Source organism: Nanorana parkeri, unplaced genomic scaffold (genome assembly GCF_000935625.1).
Source record: "Nanorana parkeri isolate BGI_ZX_2015 unplaced genomic scaffold, ASM93562v1 scaffold2116, whole genome shotgun sequence".
In the NCBI taxonomy this organism is placed as follows: Eukaryota; Metazoa; Chordata; class Amphibia; order Anura; family Dicroglossidae; genus Nanorana; species Nanorana parkeri.
In genome coordinates this window covers 79,546-93,021 of record NW_017308384.1, presented here as the reverse complement: position 1 = coordinate 93,021, position 13,476 = coordinate 79,546, and the positions used below count along the sequence as shown (strand labels likewise).

The 13,476-nt window shown below is 45.0% G+C and overlaps 1 protein-coding gene across 1 annotated transcript in view; it reads left to right on the top strand.

Moving 5' to 3' along the window:
- Window positions 1–13,476, top strand: part of LOC108800739 (adhesion G protein-coupled receptor L3-like) — a 185,872-nt gene that overhangs the window by 99,548 nt on the left and 72,848 nt on the right. The window contains exon 10 of the mRNA XM_018572729.1: window positions 982–1,191. Coding sequence (XP_018428231.1) covers window positions 982–1,191 — 210 coding nt within the window. The remainder of the gene's footprint in view (window positions 1–981; window positions 1,192–13,476) is intronic.

Sequence of the window (13,476 nt, the reverse complement as noted above, 5' to 3'; positions counted from 1 at the left end):
ATTCCCTTTTTTTTAGTGGAACCCTTTTTTTTATTTTTTTTCCGGAAAGGGTCCCCCCCCCCCCCCCAATTTAAGAATCACTAATGTATTGCATTATGCAAATAAATGATAATTAGACATGTGCACCAGTAAAACATTTGTTTTGTTTTGATTCGGATTTTGTGTTTTGTGTATAGTTTTTCGGGATTCGTGTCCGAAAGTCAATTCGTTTCGAGATTCGGACATCATTTGTTAGCGGTAGTCTGTACGAATGTTCGTTTCCGTTTCGTGTTCGTTTCCTTGCAGCAAAGTAACATTTAAAACATTTTTTTTAAAAATCTCACTACAAACGAAAATTCGTACAGACTACCGCTAACGAATTTTGTCCGACATTTCATTTTCGGAAATTTGGATTCGTTTTCATTCGTCATTTCTGTTATTCCGAATTTCGCATACATCCGAATCTCGGAATAACAAAAATTTGTCCGCAAAACAAACGAATTGCACATGTCAATTCTCTATCTTTCTAAATAAAAATAAAAAAATGGTATATATTTAGTCCCCCTGACTTTCAAGGTAACCATAAAAATCAGAATAATTCTGAATGCCAGGAACTTTAATATACTTTTTATTTATTTTTCATTCATAGGGTGATTGTAGTCATATTAGTGTGCTGTTAATACATTTAAGTACTTTACATGATACTTTTTTATTTGTACAGTTCATTTATCAAGCTTTCAGAGATTACTTTCCTTGATTTGGGGTCAAGCAGTACTCCAACTCTGTTGTTACATTTGTATTATTAGCTCAGACACAAATTTTAAACACAGAAAGACTTCCAAGACCCACATGTTTTAAGGCCACTGGCTGGGAAAACAGATAAAAAGATGCAATATCACAAAAATCCTGTGTATAATATTGAATAGAAAGACGCATATTCTTGTTATTTAAAGGTCTTCATTATTCTTATTCATTTATATTTTTTATAATTTTATTTTCTAGCAATATGATGTTGTCCATGACCTACTTTTGGATGTGATTACCTGGGTCGGAATTCTACTTTCCCTTGTTTGCTTGCTGATATGTATTTTTACATTTTGCTTTTTTCGGGGCCTGCAGAGTGACCGTAACACAATTCATAAAAACCTTTGCATAAGTTTATTTGTGGCCGAGTTACTTTTTCTTATTGGGATCAACAGAACTGACCAGCCGGTAAGTGTTTTTCAAATTTATTACATGCAAACTGTATTTTTTTATATTTCAGAGTATTTTGTCAACACAGTCAATGTTGTGGGGATTTCTTAGGATTTACCTTAATTAGCCTTTACTGTATATAGCCAACCCACTTTTTCAGGTGACTCCCAAAAATGGCTGTTCATAGTTCTGATGGACGCATTCCCACAGCAGAAGTATACAGACCTTTATTACAGTATGGTACACTTTTAATGGTATTCTATTTGTAGCATTTTAAATGCTAGTTTGTTTTATATGGAGATCACTGGAAAACTTTAATAAAAAAACATTTTCAGTTATGCAGTAGATTTACAGGAAACAAAAATAATGTGTTCTCACCATATCTTAGTTTGCAGCATGTCCTCTCCTACACATAACACTTGGCTTCTTGGGTGCTGCGGTGAGTGAGGGCTATGATTCGAGAAGTGAAGTACTCCAATTGCATGCCCATCCCTCTTCGCTACCTGCCCATTCATTAAATACTGTATATTTTTCTCAGACTACAAAGCATTCTGTCATTAAAAGGAGAAAAGATGTGGAGGGGATGTGACATCATCTCTCCTCCTTCAATCACAGAATACCTTGTATTCTTCAAGAAGAATGGGCAAGTAGCAAAGAGGTGCAGGGATGCAACTAGAACCCTTCACTGCCGGAGTTACATCTCTCACTCCCTGCATTTCTCAGAGGAGCAGCATTATGTGTAATAGTTGGCATGCTGCAAGGTAAGACTGTTATACATTGCAGTGGCCCTCCACACATTACATACAGCTTTTTTGTGATAACTTACACACCCTGTGCAATGTATAAGTTATATTTTTTTTCCTGGAGCTCTCTTTAACCCCTTCGTGACTGAGGCCATTTTTTAATTTTTTGTTTACATATCATCCACATTTTTTTAGGCCTGAAAATTACTTAAAACCCCCAAACATTATATATTGAAAGCCAAGACCCTATAAAATTAAAATGGTGGTCGTTGCAAATTTTTATATTGCACTGTATTAGCGCAACTCCTTATCAAACCCCAAATTTTGTGAAAAATAAACTTAAATGCCCCAAAACACAATAAAATACTCATTTTAAAATAAAACATAAAAGATAAGGTTACAACGAGTAAATAGATACCCAACATGCCCAGGTTAAAAATTGTGTGCGTCCGTGAAACTGCGACAAAATTAAATACCCTAAAAGTCCATAGACGATGCTTTAAATTCAATCGTTTTTATTGAGAACAAGACATTTTCCAAGATTGGTACAATACAGATATGCTCATCACATGGTATGTGACATTAATACACATGTAACATAGTTTTTCCCGAACTTGAACCCGGTTATAAGAAGGTGGGATCGGATGGATTCGGCTAAGGGTTCTATGGCAAGATCAAATATTAAAGGGGATAGGGGACACCCCTGCCTAGTCCCGTTTGTAATAGAGAAGGGTGCGGAAAATGCGTCCATAGTAAAGACCCTGGCTGAGGGGTTGGAGTAGAGGTCTAAGATGGCCTATTGTATCCACCCACTAAAGCCAAACTTATGGAGCACTTGTTGAAGGTAGCCCCAGTGGACGCGGTCAAACGCCTTTTCAGCGTCTAATGCTAAGAGAAGAGAAGGTGTATCGGAGCCCCCCGCGTGGTGTATAATATTTAGAGCCCTACGTGTAGCGTATGGGGCTCCCCTACCTTTGATGAAGCCAGACTGGTCTGGGTGTATCAATGAAGGTATAATATACTGAAGTCTATTGGCTAGGATTTTTGCATACAGTTTTATATCAGTATAAAAAAAAGGTCCCGCCTGGGGACCAACTTGCAGTGGCTGGCACTGCTCGCAGCATTGGGGGTATCACACATGGTGAACAGTGTGGCCAAGCGGGGCCAGGAGGCTTGCAAACCTCAAGTAGTAGTGCAGGTCAGGTTCAATCTGGGTCTTTCGTCGTCCTGGAGCCCCTCTTGCGGTCGGACATCCGCCACCCGGAGTCCATCTTGCTAGGAGATGCGGTTGGACGATGCGACTGGTCTTGGGCCGGGGGGATCTTCCATTTTTAGGGAACCCGTGTTCTAGGGAGAACAGCATGTAGGATTCACCCTCTTTGGACACTATGAGTTTAGCCAGATAACCCCAGCCATACTGGATCTTGTGGTCACGTAGCACCTTAGTGACCGGCACAAGCCTCTTCCGGAACAACATTGTATGTTGGGATAGATCTGAGTAAAATTGCAAGTGGGAGTAGCTTTCAGGAAGTTTGGATGTATCCCTCACTGCCTTGAGTAGGTGTTCTTTTACGTGGAAAAAGTGTACTCGCATTAATACATCTCTGTGTAGCTTCTCCGGTAGGTTTGGCGGTTTAGGTAAGCGGTGTATGCGGTCCAGGACCAGTTCCGTCATAGGAGTGTCAGGTATTATGTCATGCATAAGGTCGCGAACATAAGACATCAGGTTGGATTGGGAGACCGATTCAGGGATGCCACGCACTTTCACATTGTTGCGCCGGGACCTATCTTCTAGGTCTGCTATTTTGGCTTTCATCCACTCATGGTCATCCTCCCTGTCATTGTGGGCATCGACTAAGTCGTTGAACGTAGTAGCAAATTCCCCCATCTTATCTTCTATCTGTCACACTCTATCGCACACTTGCTGTAAATCGGACTTGAATTGGGTGATTACAGACTGCATATCAGAGTTTTGTGAACTCCTTAGTGATACTAGCATGTCCTTTAATGTAGAATCTAAGATGGGTTGGTGTGTTGTGGGAAATGCTTCTATAGGAGCAATCAGCTCCCTTGTATCCTCCAGGGATGCACTGAGCAGGCTTACCTCCCTCTGGTCATCTCCAGGGGTTGACATCCTTAGCCTGGTTGTCTCTGGGCTCCGGTCTGCAGGAGAGTCGGGCTGGGATGAGCCAGAAGAGGAGCCTGATGCCGGCTGTGTCCCCACAGAAGCGCCGCTGGACTTATGCCCTGTAGATGGGGGCCGCCGGAGATCAGGCGCAGAGGAGCCGGCGCCATCTTGGCCACGCCGCCGCCCTGTAGGGCCGAAGAAGTCGGTGAGTCTCTGCGGCCGTTTCCCTCTCCGTTTCTGCTGCCGCTTCATGCCCGGGGATCGGAGGAAGCCGAGGAGGGATCCGATGCGGTGCGGGTAAGACCCGATTGTCGCTTTAATTAGCCTCGAGGCCCGTCGCCGCACGGAGCTCTAGCAAAAAGCGTCCATGCAGCGCGCCAGCAAGCCACGCCCCCCCCCATAGACGATGCTTTAACAGCCTCCCACAGGTCATCAGTTTAGAGATGGATGTAAATATTGGCCCTAGAATTATTGCTCTGTGGCGTGCGCAGCGATACTCAACATGTGTAGCGCGATAGTTGTTTTGATACGTAGGCGCACTCGACAGGTGTTTACATGAAGACGCGCTTGCTCACGGGGGCAGGGGACTTTTACATTTTTTTTATTTATTTTTACATTTATTTTAATTTTAAAAACTTTTTTAACTTCAATTGCCATCGCATGGGTGGGCTTACGAGCCCCCCATGTGATGACATATCAGCAGTGACAGGTACTCTTTAAGGTGATACGGGGGTCCAAAAGACCCCTAGTATCACCTTTACACTTTAAATAAGCTATTGAAGTGCAGATTGCACCTCAATAGCTTTTTGCTGGGCTTCAGCCCGGGAAACACGTCAGGGGTGTCGGCATGGGGGGAAGCCCGCTTACCGGCCCATAGAAGCGATCTGGCGGTAGCTGATCCGCCAGAAATTGCTTCTACTGTAAAGCCAACAGTCGGCTTTACAAGTTTAAACAGAGTCGAGTATGTTTAAAGGGGCCCAATGCCAGTGACGTACACTGTACGTCACTGGTCATGAAGGGGTTAACATAATAAGCAATGCATTATCTGGGGGCTGTAATAAAGAATTGTTATTCAGTTACTTGGCAATTCAGTGTTTGTGCCACTGGTTGATCCATGATATGAATACGTATCTAAATTTGTAATTTTGTTTTTTTTATAATCCCAAACCAACTTTATTGAGGGAAATTCAAAGTACAAATAAGTACAGCTACCACACAGGCAACATAAAACAGTACAATCCTGACACATGAGGTTCTAATTAACAGACCATATTGGAATAGTAAGCACGGGGTTAACATAGAACAATTCGGCAGGGAACAGAACCTAAATATTTATGCTGCCGTATCATCACACAATAGGTTTGTGTAATTGTAAGCTTTATCTCATTCTGAATTGTTGCGCATCTGGTTGGTTAGGAACTGGGGTAACGAGGAGAAAATGTACCCCGATTCAGGAGAATGGTGACTGCACTTCTGAATGATAACAACACATATGAAGCCCTAAGAAGGGACCCAACCAGTGGTTACAAGAAGAAAGCTATAGATCTACTTCAACAGCTGGAAAAGGCCAAAGAGGCTTTCACTGACCATATCAACTTAGTGGATCATAACATCAAGTTTACATGGAAAGATATACAAAACAACAAACTGCCTTTTTTGGATTGTTTAGTAACAGTAGAAGAAGGAAGGAGGCTGGAAATAGGAGGTCTACCGAAAACCAACACACACAGACCAGTACCTGCTATTTGACTCCCACCACCCTTTAGACCACAAACTGGGAGCCACAAACTGGGAGCCATCAGAACTCTACACCACCGGGCAGAGAAGATTCCCACCAGAACAGAGGCCAAGACGAAGGAATTCAAACACCTCAGGGGAGCACTTAAAACTTGCGGGTATCCAGACTGGGCTTTTGTCAAAACAGAAAAAAAGGAGAGGAAAGAATGCCAAGAGTACCAGTGAGGGTGAAAAGCATGACAAACAGAAGAATTTGGTCATCCCATATGTAGCTGGGGTGTCTGAGAAACTCAGAAGGGTTTTAAAAAAAACATCACATACCTGCCTGCTTTAAACCCAGCAATACACTGAGGCAACAACTGGTTCGCCCAATAGACCCAACGCCAAAACACAAGATGAACAACATTGTGTATGCAGTCCAGTGCAGTGAGGAGTGCTCAGAATTGTATGTCGGTGAAACAAAACAGCAGCTACACCAGCGTATGGCACAGCATAGAAGAGCAAAACCCTCTGGTCAGGAATCAGCAGTATACCTACATCTAAAGGAAAAAGGTCACTCCTTTGAAGACAGTCAAGTACGCATCCTAGACAGGGAGGAGGACTGGTTTAAAAGAGGTGTGAAAGAGGTCATTTATGTAAAAATGGAGGTCAAGCTTGAATAGAGGTGGGGGTGAGACACCAAGACCCCTATTGTCTGCCACATACAATGCTGTTTTAACACCTCTCGCAGGTTCGTAACACCCCCTAGACTCCAATTATGCAAATGTCATCAACACATAGTTGTGACTAACAGATTATGTGGATTGGAGCAACATTCACCATATTTATTCCCAGATAATTTTTTGTAAGTCATTCTGAATTGAGAAAGCTGGTTGCCTTGACTTATTTTCTTCAAACAGATATTGAATCTCGTTGATCTGGTGTGAACAAGGTACCCAGATCCTGTTCCCACTTTGCCAGAAGTGCAGAGACCGAATTCGGAAAGTGGACAATGAGTAAAGCAAGGAGACTGTGTCGGATCAGCCCAGCATCTCTACATACTTTCTCAAAGGGGGACAAAGGTCTGGATAGGGTCTGAGGGTTGGGAACTGATGTTAGGAAATTACGTAGTTGAAGTGTGCCCCATTGGTCTAATGGAGGGTCTACAATTTGGCACAATTCCTCTACTGTGAACCAACGGTCTCCGGTATGAAGATCACACGTGAGGAACCCGTTTTCCCTCGTAGAGGCGACGCAGTCTTGAGTTGTGAAGACCCGGCGGGAAGTCGGTCACCTAGCACCTCGGATCGGAGGAGTGATCTTGCCAGCAGGATAGTCAGGGCAATTGTGGGGTGGACTCGTAGGTTAAAGGTGCCCATACACCTGCCGATTTATCGTACGATAATCGGCAGGTGTATGGAAGGTGTGCGACTGTTTCTACTGTACGGTCACACGTCTTTTGTCTATCGAGCATGTTTGAAAACCCGCCGGGAATCGTACGATTGTCGGCGGGTTTGTGGCGTGCTCATAAGACAAATGCCGAACGGTCGGTGTGCGCAAGCACACACTGCCTGTGCAGCATTGGAGTCATCTAAAGCCCGCCCCTCAGCGGGGCTGGCTTTCGATGATCGCAAGTACGATCTGCCTGTCCAAGATAGGCAGATCGTAGCTTACAACCATCATAAAGACAAAAGTCTTGCGATGGTTGTAAAGTGTATGGCCAGCTTAAGAGGTAACTGAGTTGGGCCGCCTTGTAGTATTTAGCCAAATCAGGGAGGTCTATACTGCCATGAATTTTGGGAAGAGTAAGAACAGTATCAGATCCTGGGGGATGTGCCCAGAGGAATTGGGTGAATATTTGCCACAGGCGTTGGAAGTACGACTGGGGAATCCAGATTGGGAGAGCCTGGAATATGTAAGGACACCTGGCAGAATCGTTATCTTGACGGAATTGCTGTAGCCGAACTATGACAGGGTTAGAGAGTGCCATGCTGAAACAATCCTGTTTAGTCTTTTGTAGTAAAAGGGCAAAATTCAAATTGTATAGTCAGTCTGCTGCTACATACTGTAGATGTCCAGATTTTTCAGTTGGTCAGTCGCCCGGGTTAAAAGGGAATCTGGAACATAAGCATGACACCTCCAGTATATGCAGGGAAATATTCATAGCAGCTGATTTGGAGATATTTATTTTAAAGTTTGAAAAGGAGCTGAATATCTTGAATTCCCTCAATAAAGTCGGCACAGACGTGTGAGGATAGGATATGAATATCAAGTCCTCTGCGAACGCAGCCAGTTTGTGTTTTCTAAGCTTTTAATTAAACCCTGACTGTATTGCTTGGATCTAATCCGACATAAGAATGGTTCTAATGTTAGAATAAAAATAATTAGGGAATTATTTTGGCAAATGCAACAGGTTTTCTCAGCCTGAAAATTAACTCTAATGCAGCCACTACATCAAAGGACTTGTAAGCTGCAACACATAACACCCCCCGCGCCCCCGTTTCCCTCAACGCACCCAGTTGGGTCATCAGCTTCCCCTGGGGGTCTGTAGTTCAGACAGATGTGGCTTCCTGCTATGTGGGCAGTCCAGCTAATGCCAAGCTGCCTACCCATGTGCATCCCATAGACTAGATTGGGACAGAGCAAAAATTGCAGCAGCATTGTCCCATTTAAGAAGGCTAGAAAGAAGGGCCAGAGGGATATTTGTTCAAACACAAACATGTACTTTCACACGGTGTTGTATATTTATATTTAATCAATGAATCAAAAAAGTGGAAGAGCAAGCATGTTAAAATACATTAACCGCTTGAAGACCAGGTGTTTAGACCCCCTTCCTGGCCAGGCCATTTTTCAGTATTCAGCGCTGCGGTACTTTGACTGACATTTATTCCATCATGCAACGCTGTACTGAAATGAATTTTATAAAAAATTTTGGGGACAGATAGAGCTTTCTTATGGTAGTATTTAATCACCACTGGGGGTTTTATTTTTTACTATATTCAGGAGAAATTACTGAAAATTTAGATTTTATTTTTTTTTACATTATGTTATAAAACAACTAATATTACCCACTTTGTTGGTAAAATATAAAAGATGGGATCACGTCTGGTAAATAGACATGTCAAGCTTAAAAATTGCGCGCACTCGCCAAATCGCAAAAAAACGAGCATACCCAAAATTGGCCATAGGTGACGCTTTAAAAGCTTTTACAGCTCATCAGTTTAGTGTTATCAGTGATTGATGACCCTAAAATTATTGCTCTCACTGCGTTGTTCGCAGCGATATATAACATATATATATATATAATGTTTACATGCGTGTATGTAGGGGTGGGGACTTTAAAAAAAATTATGTAATTCTTTTTTGTGTAACTTAGAAAAAATTTGGGGGCAAACTTTAATTTTTTTTCCTATTGTTTTCCCCACTTAACTTTATTGCTATCACAGAGGGGGCTAAGAAACCCCTATATCTGATAGCAAAAGAGGTGACAGGTCCTCTTAATGGAGACATCAGGGGTCTCCAAGACCCCTAATGTCACCTAGGACCCCTCTGAAGAACCTGATGAAGCAGAGATCTGCTTCATCAGCTTCTCTCCACCATCTGAAGCTGGAGAATGACGCGAGAATGCGGAAGTGATGTAATATACACCACTTCCGCATTCTGACAGCGGAGAGGGGACTGGAGGGAGATCGTGAACCAACCTCCCTCTAATCCCCTCTGAGAGCCACTATGCTGGTCCCGGGTTCGCACTGGGCACAGCAGAGCCCGGGATCAGCGTGACAGCGGGAGGGGGGAGCCGCAGAGGGGGGGGCGCACATATCGGGACCCCATACAAACAATCCGCTGGCTCTATAGCCGGCGGATCGCTTGTATGTTAACAGGCATCGCTGCCGGTTTATAAATTATGCGTCTTTCCCGCTCACCGTGCACGAGCGGGCGGGACTAACAGGACGTGTGTTAAACCCCCTTCCTGCCCAGGCCCTTTTTCAGTATTCAGCGCTGCAGTACTTTGACTGACATTTATTCCATCATGCAACGCTGTACTGAAATTAATTTTATACCATTTGTTAGGGACAGATAGAGCTTTGTTTTGGTGGTATTTAATCACCAGTGGGGTTTTAATTTTTTACTATATTAAGGAAATATTACTGAAAATTGTGAAAACAAAAGGTTTTGTTTACATTGTTATACAATCCTTGGCTGGACATTTAGGGATAGCTAAGACCCAGAGTCGGTTGTCTCGTGCTTTCTTCTGGCCCGGGTTACATGCTGAGGTGTGAGAATACTGCCGGACCTGTGAGACCTGTCAGAGAGTAGGGAAGACAGGGGATCACCCAAAAGCCTCTCTGCACCCCCTGCCAATCATTAGAGAACCCTTCAGCCGGATAGCGGTAGATATTATAGGCCCACTGGCCCGCCCCAGTGCCACTGGGAAGAAGTATATTCTTACGGTGGTGGATTACGCCACCCGTTACCCGGAGGCCATTCCCCTATCCAATATCCAGGCTGATACAGTAGCCGATGCCTTACTGCGGGTGTTCACTAGGGTAGGGTTCCCCCAGGAGATATTGTCAGATCAGGGAACCCAGTTCACAGCCGAGCTGACACAGCAGCTCTGGCGTCTCTGTGGGATTAAACCCCTCCAGAGCGCACCCTACCACCCACAGACTAACGGGCTGTGTGAGAGATTTAACGGTACCCTGAAGCAGCTGCTTCGGGCCTTCGTGGAGAGTAGAAGGGATTGGGAGAAATATCTTCCCCATCTACTGTTCGCCTATAGAGAGGTACCCCAAGAGTCCACGGGGTTTTCCCCATTTGAGCTGTTGTATGGGCGAAGGGTTAGGGGACCCTTAGACTTAGTGAGGGCCCAGTGGGAGGGGGTAGAAGATCCGGAAGGCCTCCCCATCTTTAGTTATGTCTTGGAACTCAGGGAGCGACTGCGGGAACTTACCGATCTAGTCCATGAGAATATGCAATCGGCCCAGAGTCAGCAGAAGGTTTGGTATGATCGGTCTGCGCGGAATCGCACCTTTTGTGTCAGACAGAAAGTCCTGGTACTAAAACCCCTGAAGCAAAATAAATTACAGGCCTCCTATCAAGTGGTAAAACAGCTGTGCGATACCACCTACGTGGTCGCCAGCTGTGCAGACACAAAAATTAAGAGGACATTCCACATTAATATGATGAAGGCCTATCATGAGAGGGCTGAGGCAGTAGCGGCCATGTGCGCTCCTGACACTGGGGACTCTGAATACCTACCGATGCAGGAGCTTCCCGAAATCAGTAGCCGTTCCGGGGGGGTGAAGGATATTCGGCTAGGAGATAGGTTAGGATCCCAAGAACGAGAACAGGTCAGGGAATTACTCCAGGACCGGCAGGAGATGTTCTCAGCACTTCCTGGGTACACTCGCATAGCTGTGCACAAGGTAGAGCCCCCCGGGCAGAAGCCCCTGAGACAACCAGCCTATAGGATTCCCGAAGCCGTGCAAGAAGGGATGAGAGCAGAGATTAGGGAGATGCTCGAGTTAGGGGTGATCGAGCCATCAGCAAGCCCCTGGGCTTCCCCTGTAGTATTATTCCCAAAACGGGATGGCACGACCCGATTTTGTGTGGACTATAGGCGACTGAATGACTGTACTGTGACAGACGCCTACCCTATGCCCCGAGTGGATGAATTGCTGGACAAAATAGCTCAGGGACACTATCTGACGACGATTGACTTGTGTACGGGCTACTGGCAGATTCCCTTGGAAGTGGAAGCAATTCCAAAGTCGGCCTTCATCAACCCCGTTCGGCCTTTACCAGTTTCGGGTAATGCCATTCGGGATGAAGAATGCCCCGGCTACTTTCCAGCGGATGACAGATCAACTCCTCTGTGGTCTGCAAGATTTTGCATGCGCATATCTTGACGACATCGCAATCTATAGCCAGACATGGGAGGAGCATCTCAGACACCTGGGAATAGTGCTAGATAGGATCCGAGCCGCAGACCTGACCCTGAAGCCAGACAAATGTAATATCGGGATGTCTGAGGTGCAATATCTGGGACATAGAGTGGGATGTGGGAAGCAGAGGCTGGAACCTGCAAAAATTGAGGCCGTCCTAAACTGGCCGGTTCCCAGAACCAAGACCCAGGTACTTGCATTTTTAGGGACAGCAGGGTACTACAGGAAGTTTGTACCCCACTATAGTGATATAGCCAAACCCCTGACGGACCTGACCAAAAAGACTCTCCCTAGACAGGTCCTGTGGTCCCCGGAGTGCGAGACGGCATTTCATCAGTTAAAAACCGCCCTAACGCAAGCTCCAATACTGGCGGCACCCGATCCTAACAAACGCTTTGTCGTGCATACAGATGCCTCCATGTTCGGACTGGGAGCCGTACTAAGTCAAGTTGGCGATGACGGGAAAGAGCACCCGGTGGCGTATCTCAGCCGCAAGTTGTTACCCCGTGACGTTGTATATGCTCCCGTGGAAAAAGAATGTTTGGCCTTAGTCTGGGCTTTAAAGAAATTGCAGCCCTATGTGTATGGACGCTCTTTTACCATCATGACGGACCACAATCCCTTGATATGGCTAAACCGGGTGACGGTTTACTAAGCCGATTACTAAGGTGGAGCCTGGCTTTGCAACCATACAATTTCACCATACAATATCGGCCAGGGCCTCAAAATGGGAATGTGGATGGGTTATCCCGGCAGACGGACCTGGAACCTTAACACTACTTTTCAACATCCTCGAGTTGACCCGTTTGGGGTCCCACTGTGGCTGTTGGACTGTTTCCCAGGGGTGAGTATTGTCATGGTCCTTGGAATACTGAACCATGTTTCCTTGACTATATTACACAGTGGTGGGTCCTCCACCCTGTCTTAGGTTTGAATCACTCTGTGTTTGTTTCATTGTTCACAGTTTGTCTTAAGGCTAATCCCCTCCAAACGGCTCCGTGGTCTGGAAGGAAGGCATTGTTCTGTGTTTGACTGTTTGTTGTTTATGTAATGTAATTATCTCCTGGGACGTCTCTGTGTCATTACCCATATCAGCCCTCCCCTTCAAGTTATCGGACCAATCCCTGCTGACCCTGTTTCAAGTCCTCATTTGCATGGCCACACATATCAGCCCTCCCATTCAAGTTATCGGACCAATCCCTGCTGACCCTGTTTCAAGTCCTCATTTGCATGGCCACACATATCAGCCCTCCCATTCAAGTTATCGGAACAATCCCTGCTGACTCTGTTTCAAGCCTTCATTTGCATGACCAATAGGAAGTGGTTGTTTGGGCGGGTTGTTCAAACTGTGGTGTATAAAAGTGTGTGTGTGTGTGCATTCAATAAAGCAGATCCCTGTTGGAACTTACATACAGCCTGCCTGGTGTTTGTTCTGAGCTATCACAACTGGATTAGAACGGCACATAGCTGTAGTTCGAATCCCGGATTATCGGACGATCGAAGAATCAGACGTTGCGGTCTGACATCTGATCCAATAGTAGCAGAGGAGTGCCGGGAGAGTGGAACCGAGCAAGCAGGGGCTCGTTACACAATTATTACAACCCAATTTTTTGGTAAAATATAAAAATAAAAGACGGGGTCATGTCGGATAAATAGACACCAAACATGTCAAGCCTTAAAATTCACAAAAAACTACCATACCCAAAATTGACCATAGGCGACACTTTAAAAGCTTTTACCGCTCATCAGTTTAGTGTTATCAGTGATTGAT